At 45.2% G+C, this 27,429-nt stretch overlaps 1 protein-coding gene across 1 annotated transcript; it reads right to left on the bottom strand.

The window, feature by feature from the left end:
• Nucleotides 1-796: 796 nt before the first annotated feature.
• PCBD1 (pterin-4 alpha-carbinolamine dehydratase 1) lies at nucleotides 797-25,792 on the bottom strand. Its single transcript, XM_082269148.1, has 4 exons — nucleotides 25,651-25,792; nucleotides 6,959-7,090; nucleotides 5,478-5,558; nucleotides 797-1,196 (listed from the first exon to the last, which is right to left on the bottom strand). Exons 1-4 carry the CDS (start codon nucleotides 25,651-25,653, stop codon nucleotides 1,098-1,100), a joined length of 315 nt encoding a protein of 104 aa, XP_082125274.1. The 5' UTR covers nucleotides 25,654-25,792; the 3' UTR covers nucleotides 797-1,097.
• Nucleotides 25,793-27,429: the final 1,637 nt, after the last annotated feature.

The following is a 27,429-nucleotide window of genomic DNA, read 5'->3' as shown; positions in this document are numbered from 1 at the left end:
GCATAGTTATGTTATTGTATGTTGAAGGGCAATGTTGCGCAGTGCCTAATGCCTCGTACACACGCATCGATTATTGGCCGGGAATTTTCGGCCAACGTCCGATCTGCCGATTTTCGGCTTGTTAGTATGATGCTTCCGACAACCGACTCCGACTTTTCGGCTGAAAAAAATCTGGTGTGCAGACTATAAAATTTTTGTTGGCCGTCGACACAACGGCCAATTTTCCATCAGTCAGTACAGATTTCGGCAGACAAAAATCTGATTAGCAAGACTGGGCATGCTCAGAGAAGAAAAAACACACGGAAAGTAAACCAGCACATGACATCACTTCTGAAGTAGATTTTTTGTTGGCCGAGAAAATTCGTGTGCAGTCTAGGCACATTCCAACCAACAAAACACCACTCTGGACAAAAGTCGGACGATCGGTCGGCCGATAATCGTTGCGTGTGTACGAGGCATTAGTGGTTTCACTCCTGCCTTGCAGCGCTAGTGTCATTGGTTCAAATCCCAAGCACAACACTACCCGCATCCGCATGGCCTTCCTCCCACACTCATACTGAAAGGTTGATTGGCCATAGTATGTACACATGCATGTGTAATATAGACCTTGGATTGAAGGCAAATACTGATGTGTATGACAGCATTTCAAAGGCTTTGTAAATTGTCAGCGCTATATAAAAACCTGTAAGAAATAATGTATTTTGAACATACTTAAAAGAACACTTTCACACATCACAAAATTAGAATGAAATCAAATTTTTCAAATTACATTGGATAAAAACGAGGGCAGCATTTATTCTAAAAAAAAAAAATGTATAATACTGTTGGTGGATTCTAACATTTATCTACTGTAATAAATTATTACAAATGAGGACTTGAGTACAAGAAGGGTTTAGAGCAATGACAAGAGACCTGCGGCAGTGCGACTGCAAAGTTTCTTCCTTCACTTGATTGTTTTCTTTGAATTACTTGGAGAAGGCTTTCAGATTGAAGGCTTAGGAAATGAATGACCATTCCTATCATTCACATCACCAATAAAACACAGACTAGTTCAATTATCTGGACACCTGACTGCATGCCAATGCTGCCACCTATTGTTAGGAGAGGGTATTGGCCACCTGTTCAATAAAGCTGGCCAGATTGATGTCTCTTTCTGATAAGCCACCACATTCATGAGTGCTCAAAGTGATATGAACCTACAAACAAAAACATAATAGACACAGGTTATTAATACACTAAAATCCACTGTCCATTAAACTCTATTAATATGGACTAAATCGTACTACACAGTATCTTATAATATCAGCAATAGCTTTCCTGTATAGACAACAAGTATTTGATTGCAGTAAAATGTCTGTTAGAAGATAAATGCTTGTTTGTCACATTCATAATGATGTAGATCTCATTGAATGCAATAAGTGTGAAAATGATTTCATATGTATTTACATGCAGAGATTAAAGTGCTTGTAAACCCTTCCATATACCCAGTGCAGGGACTATCTTCAAGTGATACACAGAGTGGAAACAAATCCTCCTACATACACTAAGTTGTACCTGTTTATCTACAGTCTTCTCTACATCTGTTCAAAATGCTGAATTCATAAGCTTGACTCAACTGTCAGAAAAAAGGGGTCGGAGCGTTGAAGTTCTACCCTGCAGAGCTCATTAAGGAGAGCTCAGAGCTGATTGGAGGGAAGAGACACCCCCATTCATATAGGACCAGAGCTGAGGCTGTCAATCATCTGGAGGTCCCTCCCTGTCACCTTTTTTCTCTTGGTGTCAGGAAAACTTGTCAGAAGTTATTCATGCAGATAGCAGAGGAAGGAAGCAGAAGACAGAAATGGAAGTTACACTTAGTGCTCTTAATAGAGACAAGTACACACTATAGAGGGATATACTTTAACAGTACAGTTTTTCTTCCAGGAATCAATATTTAAAGTGGTTGTAAACCTCAGACGTGATATTTAAACAAAGCATTCAATATATAGTCAATCCTGGTTACTCAAGGGTGCATTCATACAAACTGGAGGCAAGAACAGTCAACCAATTACTAGTTCGCACCTTTGTGTCTGCATTTTTATGTGCTTTTTTTTTTTTTTGCACTTTTTTCTTCTGCTGCCATTGAAGTCTAGGAGGTGCGTTTATACACTAAAAAAAGCACCGGTAATATTTTTCCTGACACATAGCAGCGCAGAGGTGTGAATGGGCCACATAGCAAACAATGGCAATTCTCTTGTGGTGCATTAACAAACATTGGGCAATGCATTCTAAAGCTCAGAGGTGTAAACAGGGTCTTACAAAGTAGGCAAGGCGTGAGATGATAAAAACGCTGTTCCCTACATTCTTCTTATTACCTGAATGATGAAGATTAGACAGGATAAATGTGCACAGAAATGAAAAAAATACTATAAAGTGTATCTAAACCCAAGAACAAAAATGTAAGATATTGCAGCTTACTCATCCTTTGATGTGGTGGCTGCATTTGTTTTTAGTCTTTTTTTTTCCCCTTTTATTTTTGCCTACTGATCCTAATAGACTTCTTGTCCTAGGGAGAAAACGCTCACTCGCTGTACTGTATCTATAGTACAGAATACACCCCACTTCTCATCTCTATAACATAACGCAGAAAGCTAAGTGCCCAATGGGTTTCTAGCAGGGTCAACAGGAATTTCGTTGCATGAACAGATAAATAAATGTTTTGATATCATGGAGCAAATGGGAACAAATAAGAGAAATTCATTGTTAGGATTTACATATATTTTAAGACTGGACATACAAACATACTAGGGCAGAACCAGGGGCAGACTAACAACTCATGGGCCCCCCTGTGTCTCCACCCACACTCAAGCTATACCCGAAGCGCCACCTACATATTGCAGCTCAGCTACATAGAGGGGGCATTTAAATATCTACTGCAGCATAGTCTGCATGGAAGTTCCTGGCTTCTTTCCATAGAAGCCGTAGGGCACTTCCAAATTTGAAGATGGCTGCCGCACAGCGGCCATCTTTATGACGAAACCAGGGGTGTTTATGAAGACAGTGGGTCTGTGTGCAAGATCATAATTTGGGCGCTAACGGCACTGAAAGAGGTGTGGCGTGTAGCAACAATTGGGTGTGGTTTTCAGGGCTGTAACCTGCTGGTTACATAGTACAGTAAAGATGCCCGATGACTAAGAGGTTAATTACCATGTGCGGCCATTCAGCTCCCACTCAACTACTTCCTGACAGGGTTGACAGCCCCCCCCCCCCCCACAACTTTTTTTACTGAGAACCTGAAATATGACAGAAACTCCCACTAGAAACTAAGAGGGGATGGACTAAGAGGGGATGGGGTTGAGAGAGAGAGATGGAAAAGTAGGAGGGGAGGGGGGAGAGAGAGTGAGGGGGAGAGAAAGGAAAAGGGTGTGAGAGAGAGAGAGAGATAGATAGGGGGCCCCCCATCCTACATCAGGAGACACCCTCCCCAAATTTACACTAGGAGACCCCCCCCCCCCCAAAAAAAAAAAAAAATGTTATACTGTAATCTGTATAATCCTATTAGCAGGATTCCCTGAGCACTACATCAGCCATAGTGAAGGTGTCAGTGTTCAGTCATGTCATCTATTGACATGGACTCCTCTCACCTTCCTACTGCTCGCCGTCTCCTTCACCAGCTAGCACCAGCGAGGTAAGACAGCCCGGGACCCTGACCCGCTCTACTACTACATTACACACGAGTTACTTTCAAGATCAGAGGCCACTGCCTCATCCTCTCTCCTCACTGTCACTCACCTACTGGTTGGGTACACATTTCTCCCGCTTCGTCATTAACCCCCATCTTGGGATCCCCTCACCCTCACACCAGGCCCAGTTTCATGCCTCATTCCTGTCTGAATAATGTGTCCGGGTTTCAGACAGACCTAAATATACTGCCCCTGTGTGACATGTGGAACCTCTCATGGGGCTCCTTACTGACCCCGGCAAGTGCCCGAATGGTCAGTCCGCCCCCAGGCAGCAATATGTTTTTATATATTATTCATAGGATTTGTTATCTCTTAATAAAATTTATATAGGAGAATTACATCTTAACCTATTAACATTAATCACAGTGGTCAAATGATATAAAGTAGAAGCCGAGCTGCCTCCTAGACATTAAAGCCGATTTAAAGGGTTGGCAGAAGGTGGTGCATCTTCTATATCATGTGACTGCCAATCAGTGGTCACATGATAGAGAAGACGCACCACCTCCTGCCAGCACTCCAAATCAGCTTTAATGTCTGGGAGGCAGCATGGCTTCTATATCTTGGGCCCGCCCTGCAAATCTTTAAACACTGACAGCTGTAGGAACTGGTAGTGCGCCCTCAGTATACAACCTCAGGCCGCCATGGATGCATCAAGAACAAACAAAAAGGGAGGTGCACGCACCTAGTGTATTACCGAAAAACACTTATTTGAATAATAAAATCAATAAAAATGGGTACACACAAAGTGGTAACTGTCAATTAGCCACAGAACAAAACGCATCAGATTTACATCCCTTGATGTGGACGGCATACGTGTGTCCGCACTGCCTAGCATCGTGTGGTTCTATGGCTAATTGACAGTTGCCACTTCGGGAGTACCCATTTTTATTGATTTCAATATTCAAATTAAATGTTCTTTGGTAATGCACTAGGTGCGTGCGCCTCCCTTTTTGTTTGCTCTTGTAGTATCATTTCGGATTACCCTGTCTGAGGAGAGCTGCATCCGCCCAGTATTGGAATTGCTGTTGTCTTTGCTGTCTTCCACAACAGAGGACCTCATAGCTCTGGAAGTGACTGCTTGCTTTTGTGTGCTGTGGATGCATGTGTGAGGCAGCAGTAGGGCATTAAAGCCCACTTTTCTTGTGATACGCAGTTGACAAGAAGTTAAAGCGGAGTTCCGGGCACAAAAACGATTTTTTTTTTTTGTGCCCCTCCGCTAGGTAGAGCTCACCTGAAAAGGAATTGGATAGTTATTTTTATTTTTTTTGTTTACTCACCTTTTTATTGAAGATCGTAAATACTCACCTATGACTGCTTCCTCCTCCAGCGCCGAGGCTCACCCCGTCACTTCCTGCCTCGCGATGATTCCTGGGAGCTAAACGTCATAGCTCCCAGGAATCAATGCGACGGCACCGGCCCCGCTCGTCATTTCCGGGCGCCGCCGCATTCCCCTGCTAAACAGATTCTGGGCACGCGGAAGAAGACAGAGAAGAGGACCGCGCCGGCTTCAGCTGCCCACAACAGAGATGGAAACGCTGTGGAAGAAATTTTCTAAGTAAGTATTTCTTCTAAAAGGTAAGTGCGAACCGGGACAGATCAGAGGCTAGCCATTGTGGAATGTGCTAGCCCTGACTGTCCCGGGGGTATGTTCATCAAAAAATCATTTCTGTGCCCGGAACTCCGCTTTAAAAAGGTAGAAAACTTGCATTGAAGCGAAACGTATATTTTTTAATATATTTGAGTTGACTGCTTTACCTTGTTATAGACATTAAACCATTCCGGATGATGATCTAATTTTTCAGCCTGTAGTGCTACCCGGGTCATAAATCCGAAGGCCTGCAATGAAATAAAGGAATTGTACATTGGGGCATACAGGTATACATATTGAGTCAAGCTGTATAATGAAAACCACAGCCAAATTAGAGAGCTTTTATCAAAGCTAACTATCAAGTAGTGATGGGCCAAACACTCCCCTGTTCGGTTAGCACCAAAAACATGGAAAAAGTTCCAGCGAACATGCAAACTCTATCAAAGTCTATGGGATAGGGACATGAAAAATCAAAAGTTCTAATTTTAAAGGCTCATATGCAAGTTATTGCCATAAAAATTATATGGGGACCCAGGCACTGCCCTGGGGGACATGTATCAATGCAAAAACATTTTTTTTTAAAACAATCCTTTTTACAGGAGCAGTGATTTTATTGATGCCTAAAATGAAACAATAAAAATGAATAATTTATTTAAATATTGTGCCTGGGGGGGTCCCCTAATGTGCCTTTAAAGTGGTGTATCTGTACGATGTATGGAGCCTGCTGCAGCATAACTGATATTTCTAAAGGAAAAAATATAATTTAAACTTGCTCGCAGCTGTAATGTATTGTCAGCTCCTGGCAATACAGACAAAATTTAAAGAAAAAAAACGGCGTGAGGTCCCTCCAAAATCCATACCAGACCCTTATCCGAGCATGCAGCCTGGTAGGTTAGGAAAGAGGGGGGACAAGCGAGCGCCCCCCCTCCTGAAACATACCAGGCCACATGCCCTCAACATAGGGGGGTGGGTGCTTTAGGGCAAGGGGGCTCCGACCCCCCAACCCCAGAGCACCTTGTCACTATGTTGATGTGGACAAGGGCCTCCTCCAGACAACCCTAGGCTGTAGTTGTCGGGGTCTGCGGGTGTAGGGCTTATCGGAATCTGGAAGCCCCCTTTAACAAGGGGGCCCCCAGATTCTGCCCCCCCCCCAAGTGAATTGGTATCGGGTACATTCACCAAAAAAGTGTAAAAAAGTAAAAACCACAGAACACAGTTTTTGACAAGTCCTTTATTAAAAAGTAAAAAAAAAATAGTGTTCCACGATTTAAATCCCGACGCCTGCCGCACCCGAAAAATACTGTCAGCTTTGACAGTTCTTTTGTAGGCAAGGGGCGGGGCAACCTAGTTACGTCAATCGGTGGCACCGCCCCCTTCTGACGTTGTGTGACTAACTACTTTAGTGATGGGAATGTTGGGAATACATCTGCCCATCTATGGCCAGCTTTGGGAAGAACATGTCTCATGCTAAAAAGCCAATTTTTAACTTGTTAGCAGTAATCCAATTTGCAGAACATTGAAGTCAAAGAGTTTTAAATGAAGTGACTACCAGCAATAACATCACTCAGCAGTGTGACATTAAAAATAAACTTGCAGATTATTCATTTGATTGATCTTAAAATATTTAATTCATGTGTGTCTTGCTCACCCGATTAAAATCCTTGAAATGGAATTCTTTGTAAATAGCATCTCGGCCATCCAGCTCATTCCATCCAACTGCCCTGAGGTTAGGTAAGAGCTGATCTCGTTCTTCCCCACTGAGTCTGTGAGCCTTCCCAGCCTGTTGGCATAACAGCGATAAATATATAAAACAAGTGGAAAGTGTCATTTGCTAGAACTTACAGATACTGTATGTCTTTGAGGGCCCATTTACACCTATGCAGAGCCAGTGCTAGACTATTCTGCGCCCTAGGCAAGACCAGCTACTTGTGCCCCCCCCCCCAATAAATAAAAAAAAACTTAAAAATTTCCCTATTTCCCTATACTGGCAGCACACTCCATGCATTTCCCATACTCCCCCCTATACTTTCATCATTCGCAGTGTGTCAGAGGGGGGGGGGGAGCAGTGTGTCAGAGAGGGGAGTGACCAGTGCCACCATCCAATGCAGAGTGACAAGTGCCCCCATCAATGCAGAGTGACCAGTGTCCCCATCAATGCAGAGTGATCAGTGTGCCCCCATCAATGCAGAGTGACCAGTGTGCTCCCATCAATGAAGAGTGACAAGTGCCCCCATCAATGCAGAGTGACCAGTGTGCCCCCATCAATGCAGAGTGACCAGTGCCCCATCAATGCAGAGTGACCAGTGTGCTCCCATCAATGCAGAGTGACCAGTGCTCCCATCAATGCAGAGTGACCAGTGTGCCCCCATCAATGCATAGTGACCAGTGTGCCCCCATCAATGCAGAGTGACCAGTGCCCCCATCAATGCAGAGTGACCAGTGTGCCCCCATCAATGCAGAGTGACCAGTGTGCCCCCATTAATGCAGAGTGTCCAGTGACCAGTGTGCCCCCATCAATGCAAAGTGACCAGTGTGCCCCCATCACTGCAGAGTGTCCAGTGCATAGGGATTAGAGCGCTGCATGATTAAACAGAGCAGGGTTCTTCTGCTTACCCGGCGCGGCTGCTGTAATGTGAAGTCCCGCTTCCTGGACCGGCTCCTATGATAGATGTCACCAGTGTGCTGTCTATCATAGATTGGCGGTGGTCCAGGAGGTGGGACATCACATTACAGAGGCCACGCCGGACAAGCAGAAGAACCCTGCTCTGTTTAATCATGCGGCGCTTGCCCTCGCCCCCTCCCCCCATTCCCTTCCGAAGGAAGCACAAGGAACCTATGGCAGGGCTGGCCCTGGGCGCGCCCCCCATGCCGTAGCTCACAGTGCACCCGCCCAGGATGGGCCCTGCAAAGCAGGGACAAAACAGGGGACTGGTCACCCTACCCTAGGCAACAGTGCGCCTTAGGCAGCTGCCTAGTTTTCCTAGCGGGAGCACCGGCCCTGCACCTATGTGTTGTAGCAACATGCTCCGGTGCACGGTTTTAAAAGCAGCGCCATTTATTTTTAAATGGACTCCAATGTACTGTAAGGTGACTTAACTGTGATATTCGCCCTTCTACATCCCAGCATAGCCTTTCTCAACCTTTTATCCCTGATGAACCCTTGAAAAAATGTTTAGGTTCCCACAGAACCCCGTGCTAAAATGGATAATACCTACAGTCCATGGTACATAAGTTGGAGAGAGAGTTTTATATAAAATAATTAATATGGCATACCCCGCATATTTGAAACCCAGAGCTGATAATTTTATCAACCCGCTACAAAATAATTTTTAGTAATATCATTGAAATGCATAATAACCGCAGAAAAGACAGGTAGTCAGAACAAACTATGTTGTCCTCAAACATTAGCGGTCAGTGTAGAAGTGTCTCCTTACATTGGTGGTTAGTGGAAAATTGCACCCTTACCTTGGTGGTAATGTAGGTGGGAGATTAGTCCACCATTGCTCACTGTTCCAGGAACCCCTAGCAACATCAAAAGGAACCATAAGGTTCTGTGCATCCCTGGTTGAGCAATACTGTTCCAACACAATCCAAAATGCAAAAAACATGTAAGAACAATGCCAAGTACACCAGGTGAGAAATTGGAGGAAAAATACCGCTTTCTGAGCAATTGTCCGATAATCTGATTGTTTTCGAGAGCCAATCTCGACAGTTTGTGAGAAATTATCCAAAGGGACAAGCACGAAAATGTTTCACTTTTAAGATAACAAATGTTTTTCGTTTATTCAGTACAGTAATCGTTCGTGCAAAAATGAGCGACAAAGACTGCGCATGCTTGGGAACAAAAGAATACATTACAATACAATGCAATATCTGGAGAAGTTAACGAAATTTTTTGTAAATACAGTAACCTATTCGTTTTCCATATATAAAAGACTAGCAGGCCCAAAAAAAAAAAAAAAAGTGTGTAAACACACACACACGGTAAACACTGCAAAAGTAACTGCCAATTTGTAATTCCTAAAAATATCCTATACTTTCCTTTTAAATAACTTTGTCCTCCTAATATACCAAATGTTTTAATGCCCTGATATAGGATATGAGACCATCTCTTGTTTATTAAAATTTCAGAAGCATACCAATATAGGATATATGAGACCATCTCTTTTCAATCTCCATGTTCTGTTGTGTACATGATGAATGTAAACAGGAAAATAAGCGATATCGCATGCATTGCTCATTTCACTGAGTGATGCGCAGTGACAGAGGATGTCTGGTAACTTAGCAACCAAATGAAAAAAATAAATAATGCTCAGTTAACTATAGAGAAAAAAAAGTGTAGTAAAAAAACTGTATTGTTAGAAGGAAATAAAATAATCCATAAAAGGCCTCCTAGGAGAAGAATGTTTGAAATGGCAATCAATGAAAACTAGCTCCGAACACGCCTGAAGACTAGCTACTAGTCTATTTCCATCCATATAATGAGGCTATCATGGCTGATTCACTTGCTCTGTAAGAAAACGTAAATTCATGAGCAAGCAATCACAACTAGATGGTTTTTATTGAATGTATTTAAAAACACTTTGTAATGTTTTTTTAAATGCCATGATAGCCCTCACAAAAGGCACACATTTCTTCTCCTGGCGATTGGAGAGCAGGTCGTCCTTTTAACCAAAGGGCTGCTGCATACGTCCTTGGATTTATGTTTTTCCACCCTTTGGCGATATTTCTGAACACAATGATGGTTAGTGTCTGGTTCCCTAGGTTTTCATCTATGTGCTTTAGCCATGTTTTTGCCAGTGCTGCTCACTGAACCCTCCAGTGGACAGGTCGCTCTTGCCATTAGAGGTTTTCACCCTTGGGATTGGTAGCAATATTTGCGGCCTCATCGATGGTCAGTGGCTAGTTCCCTAGATCCTCCTTGATGCGCTTTAGCCACATTTTCTTCGTGGTGCTCACTGAACCCTCTAGTGGACAGGTCGCTCTTGCCATTAGAGGTTATATGGCAGCCAACTGGCATTCATTCCTCAAAGTATCCAAACCATAGAAATCTGTGTTTTTGGATATGTTGTTCAAATGAAGGTTGATGGTGCCCCTGGATCTTGTGTGTTTTCACCCTTGGGATTGGTAGCAATATTTGTGGTCTTATCGATGGTCAGTGGCTGGTTCCCTAGATCTTCCTTGATGCGCTTTAGCCACATTTTCTTCGGTGGTTCTCACTGAATCTTCCAGTGGACAGGTCACTCTTGCCATTAGGAGGTTATATGGCAGCCAACTGGCATTCATTCTTCAAAGTAACCAAACCATAGAAATCTGTGTTTTTGGATATGTTGTTCAAATGAAGATTGATGGTGTCCCTGGATCTTGTGTGTTTTCACCCTTGGGATTGGTAGCAATATTTGTGGCCTCATCGATGGTCAGTGCTTGGTTCCCTAGATCTTCCTGGATGCGCTTTAGCCACATTTTCTTCGGTGGTGCTCACTGAACCCTCCAGTGGACAGGTCGCTCTTGCCATTAAAGGTTATATGGCAGCCGACTGGCATTCATTCTTCAAAGTAACCAAACCATAGAAATCTGTGTTTTTGGATATGTTGTTCAAATGAAGGTTGATGGTGCCCCTGGATCTTGTGTGTTTTCACCCTTGGGATTGGTTGCAATATTTGTGGCCTCATCGATGGTCAGTGACTGGTTCCCTAGATCTTCCTTGTTGCGCTTTAGCCACATTTTCTTCGGTGGGGCTCACTGAATCTTCCAGTGGACAGGTCACTCTCGCCAGGGAATCTATACAGTATATGGCAACCAACTGGTGTTAATTTTTTTCGAACGTGACCAAACCATACCAGTCTGCATTTTAGGATTTGTTTTTTGACTGAAGGTTGATGGGTGCAAATTGTCTGGGCTGTCTCATGCTGATGACAATTATGAAGACACCCAAAATCTGTCCCAGGCATCACATTTGGAAAGTACACATATACATCAGAAGAACATATGGGATGGGGTAGGGTGAAGGTGCTATTGTTGAGAGAAGTTTGCTGGGGGTATGCTTAGTATGTAGACATAGTGGTAATACATCATTTCCCTACAAAAACCATTCAGCATTCAGACTGTGAACATATGACCATCCACCATTCTATATCATAGGAGTTCATGGAGCTATGCTAGAGGCCAGCTGAAAATATACATTAATGTACAGTAACTCACAAAAGAGAGTACACCCCTCACATTTTTGTGAATATTTTATTATATCTTTTCATGTGACAACACTGAAGAAATGGCACTTTGCTACAATATAAAGTAGTGAGTGTACAGCTTGTATAACAGTGTAAATTTGCTGTCCCCAAAAATAACTCAACACAAGCCATTAATGTCGAAACCGCTGGCAACAAAAGTGAGTACACCCCTAAGTGAAATGTCCAAATTGGGCCCAAAGTGTCAATATTTTGTGTGGCCACCATTATTTTTCAGCACTGCCTTAACCCTTTTGAGCATGGAGTTCCCCAGAGCTTCACAGGTTGCCACTGGAGTCCTATTCCACTCCTCCATGATGACATCATGGAGCTGGTGGATGTAAGAGACCTTGCTCTCCTTCACCTTCCATTTGAGGATGCCCCACAGATGCTCAATAGGGTTTAGGTCTGGAGACATGCGTGGCCAATCCATAACCTTTACCCTCAGCTTCTTTAGCAAGGCAGTGGTGGTCTTGGAGGTGTGTTTGGGTCGTTATGTTGGAATACTGCTCTGCGGCCCAGAATCCAAAGGGAAGAGATCATGCTCTGCTTTAGTATGTCACAGTACATGTTAGCATTCATGGTTCCCTCAATGAACTGTAGCTCCCCAGTGCTGGCAGCACTCATGCAGCCCCATACTATGACACTCCTACCACCCCACATGACTGTAGGCAAGACACACTTGTCTTTGTACTCCTCACCTGGTTGCCGCCACACTTGATATCATCTGAACCAAATAAGTTTATCTTGGTCTCATCAGACCACAGGACATGGTTCCAGTAATCCATGTCCTTAGTCTGCTTGTCTTCAGCAAACTGTTTGCGGGCTTTCTTGTGCATCATCTTAAAGAGGTTGTAAACTCGCAAAAAAAACTTTTGCTCATTGCAATCCTAATTTTTAAAGCTATTGATCGCTGCCTGTCATAATCTCCTTACTTGTTTAATCTTCTTGTAATCCGTCTTGCAATGTTTGATTGCGTCAGCGGCGCATGCGCTTTCCGTCCTTAGATTCACGGCACACTCTGTGTGATGTCTCCCACTTGACATCATGCCGTGTATGCGAGTTCCGCTCTCAGCGGCACAGCTTAGAACTCTCGCGATACTGGCAGTCATTACCCAATCCCTGCTGCTTCTCTAATGACCGTGTGATGAGATTTCAGCAGGGGAAACAAGGAAGGGCGGAAGGGGAGGCAGGCAACATTACTCAAGATGGCGCAGCCTAATCCCGGAAGACAAGTTTTTTCAAACTACTAAAAAATACCAAGTAAGAGGCGTTTTTACATCCATTACACTGTGCAATGATTGAAAATATGTTTTATAAGGACTGTACATGAAAAACTGGAAACGGAATGCAGAGTTTACTTCCTCTTTAAGAAGAGGCTTCCTTCAGGGACGACAGCCATGCAGACCAATTTGATGCAGTGTGCGGCGTATGGTCTGAGCACTGACAAGCTGACCCCCCACTCCTTCAACCTCTGCAGCAATGCTAGCAGCACTCATACATCTATTTCCCAAAGACAACCTCTGGATATGACACTGAGCACGTGCACTCAACTTCTTTGGTTAACCATGGCGATGCCTGTTCCTAGTTGAATCGGTCCTGTTAAACCGCTGTATGGTCTTGGCCACCGTGCTGCAGCTCAGTTTCAGGGTCTTTGCTATCTTCTTATAGCCTAGGCCATCTTTATGTAGAGCAACAATTCTTTTTTTCAGATCCTCAGAAATTGTTTTGCCATGAGGTGCCATGTTGAACTTCCAGTGACCAGTATGAGAGAGTGAGTGCGATAACACCAAATTTAACACACCTGCTCCCCATTCACACCTAAGACCTTGTAACACTAATGAGTCACATGACACCGGGGAGGGAAAATGGCTAATTAGGCCCAATTTTGACATTTTCCAGAAGCTCATTTGTGAGGTCAGGCACTGATGTGGACGAGAAGGCCTGGCTCACAGTCTCTGCTCTAATTCATCCCAAAGGTGTTCTATTGAGTTGAGGCCAGGACTCTGCAGGCCAGTCAACTTCCTCCACCCCAAACTCGCTCATCTATGTCTTTATGGACCTGCTTTGTGCACTGGTCCAAATCATTTGGTGGAGGGGGGGGGGGGTAGTACGGTGTGGGGTTGTTTTTCAGGGATTGAGCTTGCCTCCTTAGTTCCAGTGAAGGGAAGTCTGAAGGCATCAGCTTACCAAGACATTTTGGACAATTCGATGCTCCCAACTTTGTGGGAACAGTTTGGGGATGGCCTCCTCCTGCTCCAACGTGACTACCCACCAGTGCACAATGCGCTTCTGGAAGAGTAGTCAAACATTCCCATAGACACACTCCTAAGCCTTGTGTACAGTCTTCCCAGAACAGTTGAAGCTGTTATAACTACAAAGGGTGGGCCAACTCAATCTTGAACCCAAATCCTGGGATGCCATTAAAGTGATTCTAAAGGCAAAAGGCTTTTTTTTTATCTTAATGCACTCTATGCATGAAGATAAAAAAAGCTTCTGTGTGCAGCAGTCCCCCTAATACTTACCTGAGCCCCACCTCGATCCAGCCAATGTCCACGAGGGCCTCAGCCATCTGAGACTCTCCCTCCTGATTGGCTATGACACAGCAGCGGCACCATTGGGTAACTGACTTTGACAGCTTTTTATTTTTTGCACTATAAACAAAAAAAAAAAAAAAGCGACAATTCTGGAAAAAAAAACAAAAAAAAAAAAAACAATATTTTTTACTTTCTGCTATATAACATTCCCAATAAAAAAAAAATAAAAATCTATTCTTTTTCATAATTTTAGGCCAATTTGTATTCTGCTACATATTTTTGGTAAAAAAAAAATCCCAATAAGTGAATATTGATTGGTTTGCGCAAAAGTTATTGTGTCTACAATCTAGGGGAAAAAATTACGTAATTTTTATTTATTTATTTTTTACTAGTCATGGCGGCGATAAGCGATTTTTAGCGGGACTGCGACATTGCGGTGGACAGATCGGACACCTAACTGACATTTTTAACACTTTCGGGGGGACCAGTGACATTACTACAGTGCTAAAAATATGCGCTGTTAATGTACTAATGACACTGGCAGGGAAGGGGTTTATACCAGGGGCTTTTAAAGGGTAAATGTGTCCCTAGGGCAGGCCCGGATTGGCTAATTGGGTGCACCGGTACTTCTCCCGGTGGGCCAGTCGGTGTGAGGGCCGTTCTGATTCCTGTTAGTTAGTAATTGTGTGTACAGTGCCTGCAGCCCGGCATTCTCCTGTACCATGCCCGCAGCCCTGCATTCTCCTGTACCATGCCCGCAGCCCCGCATTCTCCTGTACCATGCCCACAGCACTGCACTCTTCTGCACAATGCCCGCAGCCCTGCATTCTTCTGCACAATGCCCGCAGCCCTGCATTCTCCTGTACCATGCCCGCAGCCCTGCATTCTCCTGTACCATGCCCGCAGACCTGCATTCTCCTGTACCACGTCCGCAGACCTGCATTCTCCTGTACCACGTCCGCAGACCTGCATTCTCCTGTACCACGTCCGCAGCCCTGCATTCTTCTGTACCACGCTCGTAGCCCTGCATTCTCCTGTACCACGCCGGCAGCCCTGCATTCTCCTGTACCATGCCCGCAGACCTGCATTCTCCTGTACCACGTCCGCAGCCCTGCATTCTTCTGTACCACGCCGGCAGCCCTGCATTCTCCTGTACCACGTCCGCAGCCCTGCATTCTTCTGTACCACGCCGGCAGCCCTGCATTCTCCTGTACCATGCCCGCAGCCCTGCATTCTCCTGTACCATGCCCACAGCCCTGCATTCATCTGTACCATGTCCGCAGCCATTGCAAACTTATAGTCTGAGGTTTTAATTACATTATTTTAATATAGTCAGTCGTAAACTAAAGCGGGCCAGTCTAAGGCATGAAACTCCAGGGCTGAAAATGAGTCCCACTCTGGCCCTGCCCCAGGGGGTGCTTTCTAACTGTGGGGGGGGTGTGCTTGCTGCTTGAACACAGAGACCTGTGTTCCTAAATAAGAGGAACACAGGATCCCTGTATTCATAACTGGCAGAACAGCGGTCTGCTGTGTTTACAACAGCAGACCGCCATTCTGTCTCCACGAGGAGCGATCGCGGGTGCCCAGTGGCAATCGTGGCTGCCGGACCCGCTGATTGGCTTCCTCTGTGGCGAATAAGCCCACTTATGTAGTGATGAAGTGATGTATGGTTACGTCGTATCAGGGGACAGAGCCAACCTGCCGCAGTAAAACTGCGGCGGGCGGTCTTTAGGTGGTTAAAGTTCATGTGCGTGTAAAGGCAAGCGCCCCAATACTTTTGGCAATATAGTGTACATAACGGCCATATACAGCTGTCTATAGGGCAGTCCTATAAAATGAATAACCTGTATGCAGGCCAATGTCTAGGACAACAGGGTAAAAAGTGACATTGGTTCAGCAATTTTGGTTCAGTAATTTATATTCTCTCTTTTCCAATGGGAGTTCTACCAGAGGTTCTGGTCCTTTGTTCCTCTGTCCCCCTCTGCAAGTTGTGCGGTCAGCTCTGCCTGATTATCTTCTACTTAGACCTTTGTAGGCATAGTAAGCTCATTGTAAGGCCTATCATACACTAACTAGGGCAACAATAATGAGTGGTACTATGCACTTATGTTTAATGGAAGGAATTTGTTTAAATCATGTGAAATTTGAAATACATCTGCTTTTTTAGGATACAGCACTACCATAAATTAAGGACCCTCGTATGAAGTTTCTGTCCTCTGCAGATCACTTTAATTCTTTCCTTATGCATAGACATGTGGAATATTTTGGGCTGGTCCTTTGAAGATAATCAGCACAAACCAAGTGCTGAAGATTTCTTTGGAAACATGTAAATTCCAGACTCCCTGGGGTATCTAGATGTGTAACTGGCTGTACGTATTCATAGAATACAACTACTTTATATGTTACTTGTGCATTTATGACTATTGCTTAAATTGTATGTACGGCCAACAACTTTTTATTTAGTTAAGAACAGGGAAGGGTTAGAAGTTAGAACCAATCAGTAAATTATTTTTTTTTATTCTGTTGTTTTGGGGGAAAATCCCTTCATTTCCTGTAATGGCGCTGCAACAGGATATAAGAAAAATCCCACCAATGCAAGTTGCATTCTCCTCTTGGACCAATCATTCTCAGTCAGGGTTCTGTGTAACCATGGGGTTCTTCCAGAGGTTGTCATGGGATCCTTGGTTTAAGGACCAACTGACCCCTATTTGGTAGTGCCTGCACAATTCCAAAGCCAAAACCAACAGCAGGACACCAATGATCTTTGTAGCTGTTTGTAAATGGGGGGGGGGCATTCTTTCCACTGGCCAACAAAATAAAGGGCATTTTACCTTGGCGTTTGGCACAGGAGACATTTACAGAACACTTTGCATTTTCTCAATGAATGCAAAGTGGTCTTGGATGGTGATTGGATGAGGTGGGACAGTCACATCATGATCTCCACCGCTCGAGATGGGACCCAAAAGCTAGTGGCAGTCACTGTGCTAGTGGCTATTTCCAGATTCCAGAAGGATTGGCCAGCAATGGCACATGCGTGCTTATTCAAGCTGAACCAATGGACCTATGTGTAGCACCCTCCTAGGTAGGTGCTAGGAAAAACATATAGGTGGCCCTGTCTGCATATCAGGGGGGCCTGATCATTTAGTTAGGCTGTCACATGTTTCCAGGTGTGACCTGTTGAGCCTGGGGAGTCTCCCCACTATTTCCAATGAGGGCTCTTATTGGACAGTGGAGGAAACCTAGCCAATAGCACGCCAGGGCTTATGGCTATCTCAGTGGGCGGAGTTTGCCACAATGCACCCTGGGATGAGTTATAAGTCTGAGGGGAGCATGTGGCAGGGCGTCTTTGGCGGGAAGCAGAGTCCCAGGAGGAGGGTGATGGCTGTCTCTCCTCCTGTCAGAGCTAGTGAGAGTGTCCTGGGCAGTCGGCCTAGAGGACAAAGGTTGAGCTGGGCTGCAGAGAGGGATCCAGAGTGCTGTGGACCGAGTGGAGCTGCTGGGCAGAAGTTTTGGGGAAAAACAGTGTTGTGAGTACTTGAAACCGCCCAGGGGTCTGCCTAGAAGAGGGGACCACTTCAGAAGGTCAAAGGGATCCGGGAGCCAGCTAACCAGTAGAGAATGCTTAGGAAAGGGGGTGCCAGTGTCTAAGCCCTGAAGATAAGTGAGTGAAAGGGGGTGCCTGTGTGGGCCCTGAAGTGTTCAGCAGCGCAGCAGTAGTGCAAGTAGCTACCTCAGCAGGAGTGCTTAAGGGAGCTCAAAGAGGACTTCTTTATGCAAGAAAGCAGTCCAAAGTCAGTTTGGAGTTACCAGGCAGCAAGCTAGCATTAACCAGCGTTGAACAGCATCTAGCCAGCGTCAAGTCAGTGCCACTCTGCATTCTTCAGTTGTCCCTAGCAATTTGTGCATAGTTGAGCCAAAGAAGTATCCCACTCATTCCCTTCTCCCATCCAGGTTCTCAATAAATACAAAAGCCCAAAGATACTGGACTGGTCATTGTCTCAGTGCTCACACTTGGAGAACATGCTTAAATGTGCTGTTGTTGCTAGCGGTAACCTAGACGGACCAATATCCAGCAAAATGGCTGGGAATCCTGCTACATGTGCAAAAATATTCATATGAAAAACATCTGCTTTAAAGCCAACAAACGCTTTACCCATTAGGGCAATTGAACAGGTTTGCTTTAATTTCCTCCATTCCCCAGGAGCAGGTACTTACCTTTCCTTCACTTCCCCACAGCTCTATTGAGCACTGGGAACTGAAGGAAACTCTGCACTTTCAGAAATGGGATATTGATGTGGGACGGTACTGGCACGCTAGGAGTCCATAGCCTTGTGTAAGTTATGACTCTGGAGACTTGTAGCTCTTGTAAGGCTTTGCCTTCACTACTGAATGCTAATGGAGAGGTGGGGGAGTGAAAGGTAAGTAAATACATGCTAATGAGGTGATTTGCATTAAAGTGAAACTGTAACTTTGCCCTTAGTGGGGAATCTTTTTTCCACCATGCTGGAAGTCCATGCTAGTCCTGAGCATCATTGGTCATCCTTGTTAGTCTGTGCATATTCTACAATCGCATTACCCATTAGGGCAAATGAACAGGTTTGCTTTGATTTCCTCCATTCCACAGGAGCAGGTACTTACCTTCCCTTCACTTCCCCACAGCTCTATTGAGCACTGGGAGCTGAAGGAAACTCTGCATTTTCAGATATGGGCTATTGATGTGGGACGGTACTGGAAGTCCATAGTCTTGTGTAAGTTATGACTCTGGAGACTTGTAACTCTTGTAGGGCTTTGCCTTGACTACTGGATGCTAATGGAGATGTGGGGGAGTGGAAGGTGCTCTCCTCTCCTGTCTCCTCTGTCTCGTTGTGGTCCGGGGGGGATGGTGTGCGGCCTGGTGTGGTCTAGGGGGGGGGATGGTGCAGTCGGTCTGACCCCCCCCCCCCCCGGCCCATGGACCACTGATCTGGAGTCATGCAATGCGGACCTGCTGCAATTGTGCAACAAACCTGTGAAGCCTGGCAAGTCTAGCAATAGCTTAGCAAGTCACTTTCAAACTTACAGCACAATTGCTTGCTATCTGGGAGAAATATGTGGAAATGTATTTTATGTTCATTGCTGCCCTGTGGTGCTCTTATTTCTGAATGCAATTGCTGATACTACTGAAAATTTTAAATGCATTGCAAGTGTAGCACCCTCCTAGGTAGGTGCTAGAGAGTGAGTATAGTTTTTGGCTCTGTCTGCATATCAGAGGAGAAGAAGGTAAATTCTATATTCTCTCTGCTCAATGTGCTCAGTGTGTGATTCATATGGTCTGAGGGAGTGTCCCCACTATGCCCAATGGGGAGGCACATTGGACAGTGGAGGGAAACCTGGCCAATGAGGACACAGGCTTTAATACGGTTCCAGAGATTGGCACAGACTGCGGTCTTGGTGCATTGTGAGGTGTTGTATATAAACAATAGAGAATATGGTGCAGCGCTAGATATGCAATAAGGATCAACAATAAAAAAATTAAAACTAAATACAATCCATAGAACTATTAAAAAAATCCATGGAAATGGGATAAAATATGCACAGAAAGTCCCAATATGTAAGAGTTGATAAGTTCATTCATGTAAAAACAGCCCAGAGAAAGTGCACTGTGCAATGTCCTAATCCAAAGAGTGCTCACACACTGTGAAAATCCTCCACCGGTATTGCTAGCCTCTCACCTGAAAACTGCAATACAAACAGCATAGGTTGTAACCACACACTGGCATCTGAAGACATGCACTCGGACCAGGTACAGCCACCAAGACTCCACTAAGCAATGGATGGATTCCTTATCCTCTCGATACTCAGCAGTATATGATCCACCATATAAAGTCAAAAGAAGGCAGCACCATAGCGTAATAAAGTCTCAAAACTTTATTTATAACAGGTAAAAAGCCTCTTACTTGATGTCAGCAGACCAGGAGCATAAAACAATCGGTAATCTTTCTGGATAATGAGTGCAGGTGATTGCAGCACGGCTGGAAGCAAGCACGGCTCCGTCCTCCGACTGGACTGCGGGTGACCTCACGAACTCCTCCTTCCCTCCGTACGCGTTACATCCCTGGGGGCAGGACTTCTTCAGCGAATTGTTGTATATAAAGCCAGGAGCACATGTGCTCGGGGTCTTTTGCTGGAAGCAGAGTCCCGGAAGGAGGGTGGTGGCTGCCTCCTTTTCGGCAGCAGTTGCTGTATGTAGGGTTGGCACCTCATCCCTTTAAAACAGAACACATATTAATTACACAGGTTCTGTGGCTGATTAAGGTGGTAATTAAACTCACTTGGAGCCTTCTCTGCATTAAATTAGCCTCAGAACCTGTGTAATTAATTTGTGTTCTGTTTTAAAGGGATGAGGTGGCAACTCTAGCTATATGGTCACAGGCAGTCGGCCTGGTGAGCCAGAAGTGTGAAGCTGAACACAGAGGTCCAGGAGATCTGACTGAAGGAGTTGAGGCACTGGAGAACCTGGAAAGCAGGATCATGAGTACAGGGGATTGAGTCTAAGGGCCTGACCAGGAAGGGGGCCACCCTGGAGTAGATTAGTCAGAGGACGGGTGTCAGCTGGTGGAGAGAAAAGGGATACCAGGTGTGTGCCTGAAGATAATTACCAAAAGGAACATTTACCTCAGATTCATCTAGTGGCAGGATGAAGCTGCGGCCTTGCCGCATTCTCAGTCCTCAGCATTGTGAATAGTTCAATTGTTGGAGTATCCCACTCATCCCTTCTCCCATCCCAACATTAAATAAAACCACAAAAACAACAACCCCTAGACTGAGCCAAGAAAGTAAAGTGTTAATATTCTGCATGCAGTTCCTACGGGTAACCCAGGGGAATCCAAAAGTGTGAAAAACCAGCAGCTCCTAAGGGGGCAGTGCTAGATAGTGTACACACTCTTATCTGTTTGCTTTGATGCATTAGCTAGTTCAAATAAAGGATCTGCCTCAACACAATGCACATTGTACACAATACACACAACGCAAGACACATGTAAACCGGTGCTTACAAAATGCATAAAAGAGGGTCTTTATTTTGTTACTGTTTGTGCTGCTGTATTATTATAGTCTGCCTTGTTACATTAAATATATAGTTAGTGCTGAAACCAGTCTGACCACAAAATGTAGAAATGCAAAAATATGAAGATATTATTTCCCCTTCAGGTTATGTCTACAATTATGGTTGCTTGGGGAAAAAAAGCCTCAACATGTGATTATTATTTAGTTTGTTTGCATCATGGGATCTACAAAGGCTTCCAGATGTCTTCTGTTGTGTTTTAAATGACATTTGTAGTCAGTATTGGGCAACGCTCATTAAACCAGCCAGAGAGAAATGGAAGAAGAACTCTGCAAAAACTTTCCCTTCTCTACAGCACAGGTCATTAACTTTCTCACTTCCAGATTAGGGCTGGGACTTTATTAAAGCACCCCTATCATCCCTACTGTATTAAAGCATCCCCATCATCCCTACTTTATTAAAGCACCCCTATCATCCCTACTGTATTAAAGCATCCCCATCATCCCTACTTTATTAAAGCACCCCTATCATCCCTACTTTATTAAAGCACCCCTATCATCCCTACTGTATTAAAGCATCCCCATCATCCCTACTTTATTAAAGCATCCCTATCATCCCTACTTTATTAAAGCACCCCTACTTTATTAAAGCATCCCTATCAACCCCGGGCCATTTCATGTGGCCCTCTCACCTCTCCTGCAGCACCCCCCTTGTTTCTTCCCCCACCTTGTCTCAGTAGTTGGCAGCAGAGAGGACAGAACTCCTTTGCCAGATCCAGCGCTTCTCTGTGCAGCTGCAGAAAGGCTCGCCTTTACCCACCCCCCTTCTCAGCAGTCCGCAGAAGAGAGGGGAGCAGAACAGATCCTGCTGCAGCCTCAACACCACCATATCTCTGCATCCCCTGATCTCAGCATTCAGCAGACTCTGGAAGCGGACTCCAGCCCTCCTCTGGTCCTCCTCCAGACCCTGTAATTTCTTCTTCCCAGATCCACCTGCATCTTTTTACTGGCAGCAGCACAAAGTAAGGGGGTGCATTGTGATGTAAGGAAGGGTGGGTGACTTTTGACTTCTGATGGTGGGGGGGGGGGCTCTTGACATCTCGCGTAAGGGGGCGTGGGATGCTCTGGACATCTAATCTTACAGATATAACCGGCCCTTTGAGGGCAACCATAACACTGATGTGATCCGCGATGAAATTGAATTTAACACCCTTGATCTAGACTAGAGGAAGGCTGATTGATTCACAAGTCGATCTATCGGCTATAGCAGGGGTGTCAAACTCAATTCCCTCACAGGCCGCATTTGCATTATGGTTGCCCTCAAAGGGCCAGTTGTAACTGTAAGACTAAATGTTGAGAGCCCCCCTTACATCAGATATCAAGAGCCCCCCACCATCAGAAATCAAGAGTCCCGACCCTCTCGTACATCACAATGCACCCCCCTTACCGTGTGCTGCTGCTGGGAAGAATCTGGGGGAAGATCTGGGAAGCAGAAATTTAAGGTCTGGAGGAGGACCAAAGGAGAGCTGGAGTCTGCTGAATGCTGAGAATAAAGGGAAGCAGAGACAATTGAGTGCTGTGGCTGCACCGAGAGGTACAGGATCTGTGGGAGAAGCTCTGTCCTCTCTGCTGCTGACTGCTAAGACGGAAGGGCAAGGGATGAGCCTCTCCACGGCTGCATAAGGGGGGTACCGCAGCTGCAGGAGAGGTACGAGGGCCACATGAAATGGCCTGGAAGTCCGGATTCAGCCGCTGTCTTGTGTTTGACTCATGTGGGCTATAGCCACTATCCATAATCACTGTGTTCTGCCGGCCAGGGTAACTCCCCCCACCGGGAGAACACAGTAGCTTAGCGGAAGGGATTCCCCCATCAACAATGATTGTGGTTGCAGGAAAGAAAAACACATCACCTTAAGCTCACCATACATGTCACAATCTCACTGTACAATCAGATTGGATAGTTCATGGCCAGTTTTGGTTTAATAGAAAAATGCACTTGTTTGCCTAGGTGTATATAAAAAGCCTAAAGTAATAATAATAATTGAAATTTAGAAGCTTTCATTACTAGATAAATCCAACGCTCTGCTTCCTGCCAGCTGACCTGACCTTCTGTTAGGAGATCAGCATAGACTGGGACATTAGAAAACATACAATTCTGACAAATGTCAAAGCCCCGCAGTAATGTTTCATTACTGTATCAAAGTCAAGAGACGAACATATTTAACTATCATACACTATACAATGTGATTGTACAATCTTCTTTCGATCCACCGTCCATGATATACTGCATTACAAGGCCATGCCTGCTTTGATACTAAATGAATGGATTGTTTAGGACTGACCTGCTATAAAATAGTTGTGATAAAGCTCACCACACACATTGCAATCTGATTGAACAATCTCCTTCATGTCTGCCAAGAAGTATATAGTGCAAGCCCTGTCTGATGGCATGTAAATTGATTGGATTGGATAGATTAGATAGGACTTTATGTTATATTTTTGGTGCATGATCAGATTGTAAAGATGAAGAGATTGTACCGTGCATGGCCAGCTTTAAGCCCCCATACACATCGGGGAAATTTGATATTTTTTATTTTGACATGGCAAATCGCATGCCAAATTGCAGCCTGTTTCCGGCATCGGCACCCTCCGAATCGGTGTAATGCTGACTTTCCCAAAGTAGTTCCTGCACTACTTTTGGCGACTTCAGGGACGATTTTAATCTCAAATCGCCCCTGAAGTCGCACTGAAATACGGGTTTGAAATCGTCCGAGTTCAGCTGTACTCGTACGATTTCAAACCCACCTCGAATGTGAATGAGGGCTAAACCTGCAGATCCACAGAGCCCATACAACTTGATGTTTTTACCCCCCCTCCCCAACTGCCATCCAGGCTGCAAAGACAGCTGTACAGCGGTGTATGCATGCCCCAACTGCAATGCTTTGCTCCTCCTGCAGACTGGTTAAAGCAAGCAGTGAGGAAACAGCAACAACATAACACCTCCTCACTGCCTGTCAAAACAGCCTCTAAAAAGCAAACCACCATGTATCGCTCCTCAGAGGGTAGCACTTGCATAAACAAACCCTAAAAATGGAGTAAGTGCTGCTTCCCACTAGTGCGATGCCAGACATAGCATGTGATTCGCACTGCATTGCTGTGCAGATTACATCACATGTCTGTGCGATGCGATTTCAGTCATACAAGATGTATGGCTGAAATTGCATCGCATTCGCACCAAAATGGCGCAGGACCCTTTTTTTGGTATTGCACAGGAATCGGATCGCATGGGTGTTCACACCTATGCGATCGAATTCCTGCACCATTTCACAGTTCGCACTGCGATCTGCGAACCAATCTGGGGGTGTCAATACCTTTACATTGACACCGGCAGCAATTTGCAGATATCAGTGTGAACAAGTGTGCTATTCTGTTGCAATGCGGGAACCGGCACTGGATCGCAGGGTTTCCCATATCGCACCAGTGTGAACCGGGACTAAGGCTCCGTTGACATATTGGTGTCTCGGATCGGGGGCAGAATTGCCACGATTCTGCCCACGATCATAATCATTGCAAATTGCGGGACGCCCGTGAGATTCCTGTGACTTGCAATGGCGCCCCAAACGCGACGCGATTTTTGCCACGGCTGTCACTCGACAAATCGCAGAACGCCTGTCGCCCAAAGAAGTTCTTGTACTTTTTTGTTCACATATTGGCGTCTCGGATCGCGAGCATATCATGAGTGTGCCGCAATTGTCGCCTGATGAATCGTGGCAAAATTTCGCAAACAGTATCGTGGGATGCCTGTCGCCCAAAAGAAGTTCTTTTCTTTTTTGGGACGACAGGCGTCCCGCGATTCTGTTTGTGCGATTTTACAGCGATTTGTTGGGCGGCAATCGTGCCGTGTTTGGGGTGCCATTGCAAGTCATAGTAATCGCATGGACGTCCCGCGATTTGCAATGATTCGGGATCACAGGCAGAATCACGCCGATTCTGCCCACGAGCCGAGACGCCAATATGTCAACAGAGCCCAAACAGTAGCAAAGTAAATAAATAAAAAGTAAACACATACAAATAAAATAGAAAGTCAATAAGTACAATAAATAAATAATATATAAATATAAATAAATAATAAAAGGCATGGAGTAAGAACAATCCTATAGGACTCCTCTGATATCAGGCTGTATTTTCATACTTCCGCCTTGCTCTCTGTCAATAAAACAGAAGGAGCCCATGGGAGCTCAGCAGATGGCGAGGAGCTCAGGTAGGTATATACAGTAAGGTATATATATATATATATGACCATCCGAAGCTGAGATTGGTCCATATCGCCAACTCTCTACCTTCCCCACTATGTACATTAGAAGAAAGAAAACAAAGCCTTATCACACAGCATTGCTGCCTGAGCTATTCATTAACTCAATGTACTTTGACTTCAGATGAGACTCACCACCTGCAGATCAGAGTCATTGTTTTTCTAAATATTCTAGAAAAGAAAAGATGCTAAAGAGAAGGAAATCAGATCCAGATCACCTTACCATGTCTTCACAAGGGATTTAGCAACTGGTGGCTGAGCCTGTGTGCTGTCACTTGTCCCAGCTAAGCTGCTTGCTTGTATAGCTGTGTGAGGGGGAGGAGGCCTGTCCTGGGAGTCCGCCCATTGTAAATAGCCAGGGCTGAGCCTTCATTCCAGTGATTCAGCAGCACAGCAATCCTCATACACTGCAGCCAGGAGCCATGTTTGGAGGTGAACATACTGCTCCATGCTGGAGGTGCTGATGTCTGCAGATCATTATCGCTGCAACTGGTTAATGATTTCCCATGTACTATATACACAAGAACTGCTTACATAAAGTATCACTGGTGTTATCAAAGTGCAATCATTTCTTTCTTATGCCTGGTTCACACAAAGAGATTATCGGATAAATGATCGTACACTTTTTTTTTTCCATGCTAGTCTCATATCAATGTAGCACCCATCTAAATAGGTGCTAGGGTAGGTGTAAATAGTGTAGCACCCCCCCCCCTAGATAGGTGCTAGGCAGGTGAAATATAGTTTGCTCTGTCTGCTTATCAGGAGAGCCTGATTTTTAGTTATGCCTGTTGCATGTGTAATTCATCCGGTCTAAGGGAGTGTCCCCACTGTATCCAACAGGGAGGCATGTTGGACAGTGGAGGAAACCCAGCCAGTGACACAGGCTTTTGCAGCTGTCCCAGTTGGTTGGCACAGACAGTGGTGCATCCTAAGATAGGGCACATGTGGCCAAGTCCCAGAAGGAGGGTGACGGCTGTCTCCTCCTCTGAAGTTGTGGAAGGTGGTCATGGGCAGTCAGCCTGGTGAACCGGAAAGTGTGGCTGAACCCAGAGGTCTAGTGGATGCTGACAAGTGGAGTTTGGAGGCAACGTTGACTCTGTAAAAACAGTGTCAGTGAGTACAGAGGAACTTGCCCAGGGGTCTGCCAGGAAGGGGACCACTCCAGAAGCTAGGGTCAGCGGACAGGTGTCATCACACGGGCATTGAGAGAAAAGGGGGTGCCAGTTTCAGAACCCTAAAGAGAATATTTACACTGGAGCATTTAAAGTATCTTCACTTAGTGGCAAAGTGAAGCAGCGGCCTTGCCGCATTCTACAGTAAACTGTCCCTTAGACTGTAAATAGTTAATAGTTGGAGTATCCCACTCATCCCTTCTCCTATACAAGTTCTCAATAAAGCCACAAATATAACATCCCTTGTATTGATTATTGACTGAGCCAAGAACTTTCATTGCTGTTTATCTGCTGTCAGTTGCTAAGGGTAACCCAGGGGAATCCAGAAGGTGTAATTCTCAGCAGTCCTCTAGGGGGCAGTGCTACAATAGTTTTTGGTTTCTCTGCCTAACAGGGTAAATCTAGGAGCTGTCTGCTTAAAGCGGAGTTCCACCCTGGGAAAAAATTTTTTTAATAAAAATACCCCCGGGACAGTCAGGGCTAGTACATTCCACAATGGATAGCCTCTGATCTGTCCCGGGTTGCACTTACCTTTTAGAAGAAATACTTACCTTGAAAATGTATTGTCCAGCGCTGCCATCTCAGGTGTGGGCAGCTTGAAGTCAGCGCGATCCTATTCTGTGTCCTCTTCCGTCTTCTTCGGTCCCACGATGCACTGCACCGGCCCCGCCGGCACTTCCGGTGCCGCAGCGTCATCCCCGCACAGCTTCTGGGCATGCCCAGAAGCTGTTTAGCAAGGTATGACGGCGCCTGAACCAGAACTGACATCGGGGCCGGTGCAGGCGCATTGATTCCTGGGAGCGATGACGTTCAGCTCCCAGGAATCATTG

Source organism: Pelophylax lessonae (genome assembly GCF_965119305.1).
Source record: "Pelophylax lessonae genome assembly, chromosome: 9".
In the NCBI taxonomy this organism is placed as follows: Eukaryota; Metazoa; Chordata; class Amphibia; order Anura; family Ranidae; genus Pelophylax; species Pelophylax lessonae.
Note: the sequence above shows the minus strand (reverse complement) of the source record. Positions and strands in the feature narration are given on the sequence as shown.

Bases quoted from the DNA above. Each gene is read 5' to 3' on its own strand.
- PCBD1 (XM_082269148.1), bottom strand. The intron at 5,559-6,958 runs GTGAGCAAGACA...ATTTCATTGCAG, and splicing joins ATTTCAAGGATTTTAATCGG to GCCTTCGGATTTATGACCCG. The intron at 1,197-5,477 runs GTAAAGCAGTCA...TTTTGTTTGTAG, and splicing joins GGTTTAATGTCTATAACAAG to GTTCATATCACTTTGAGCAC.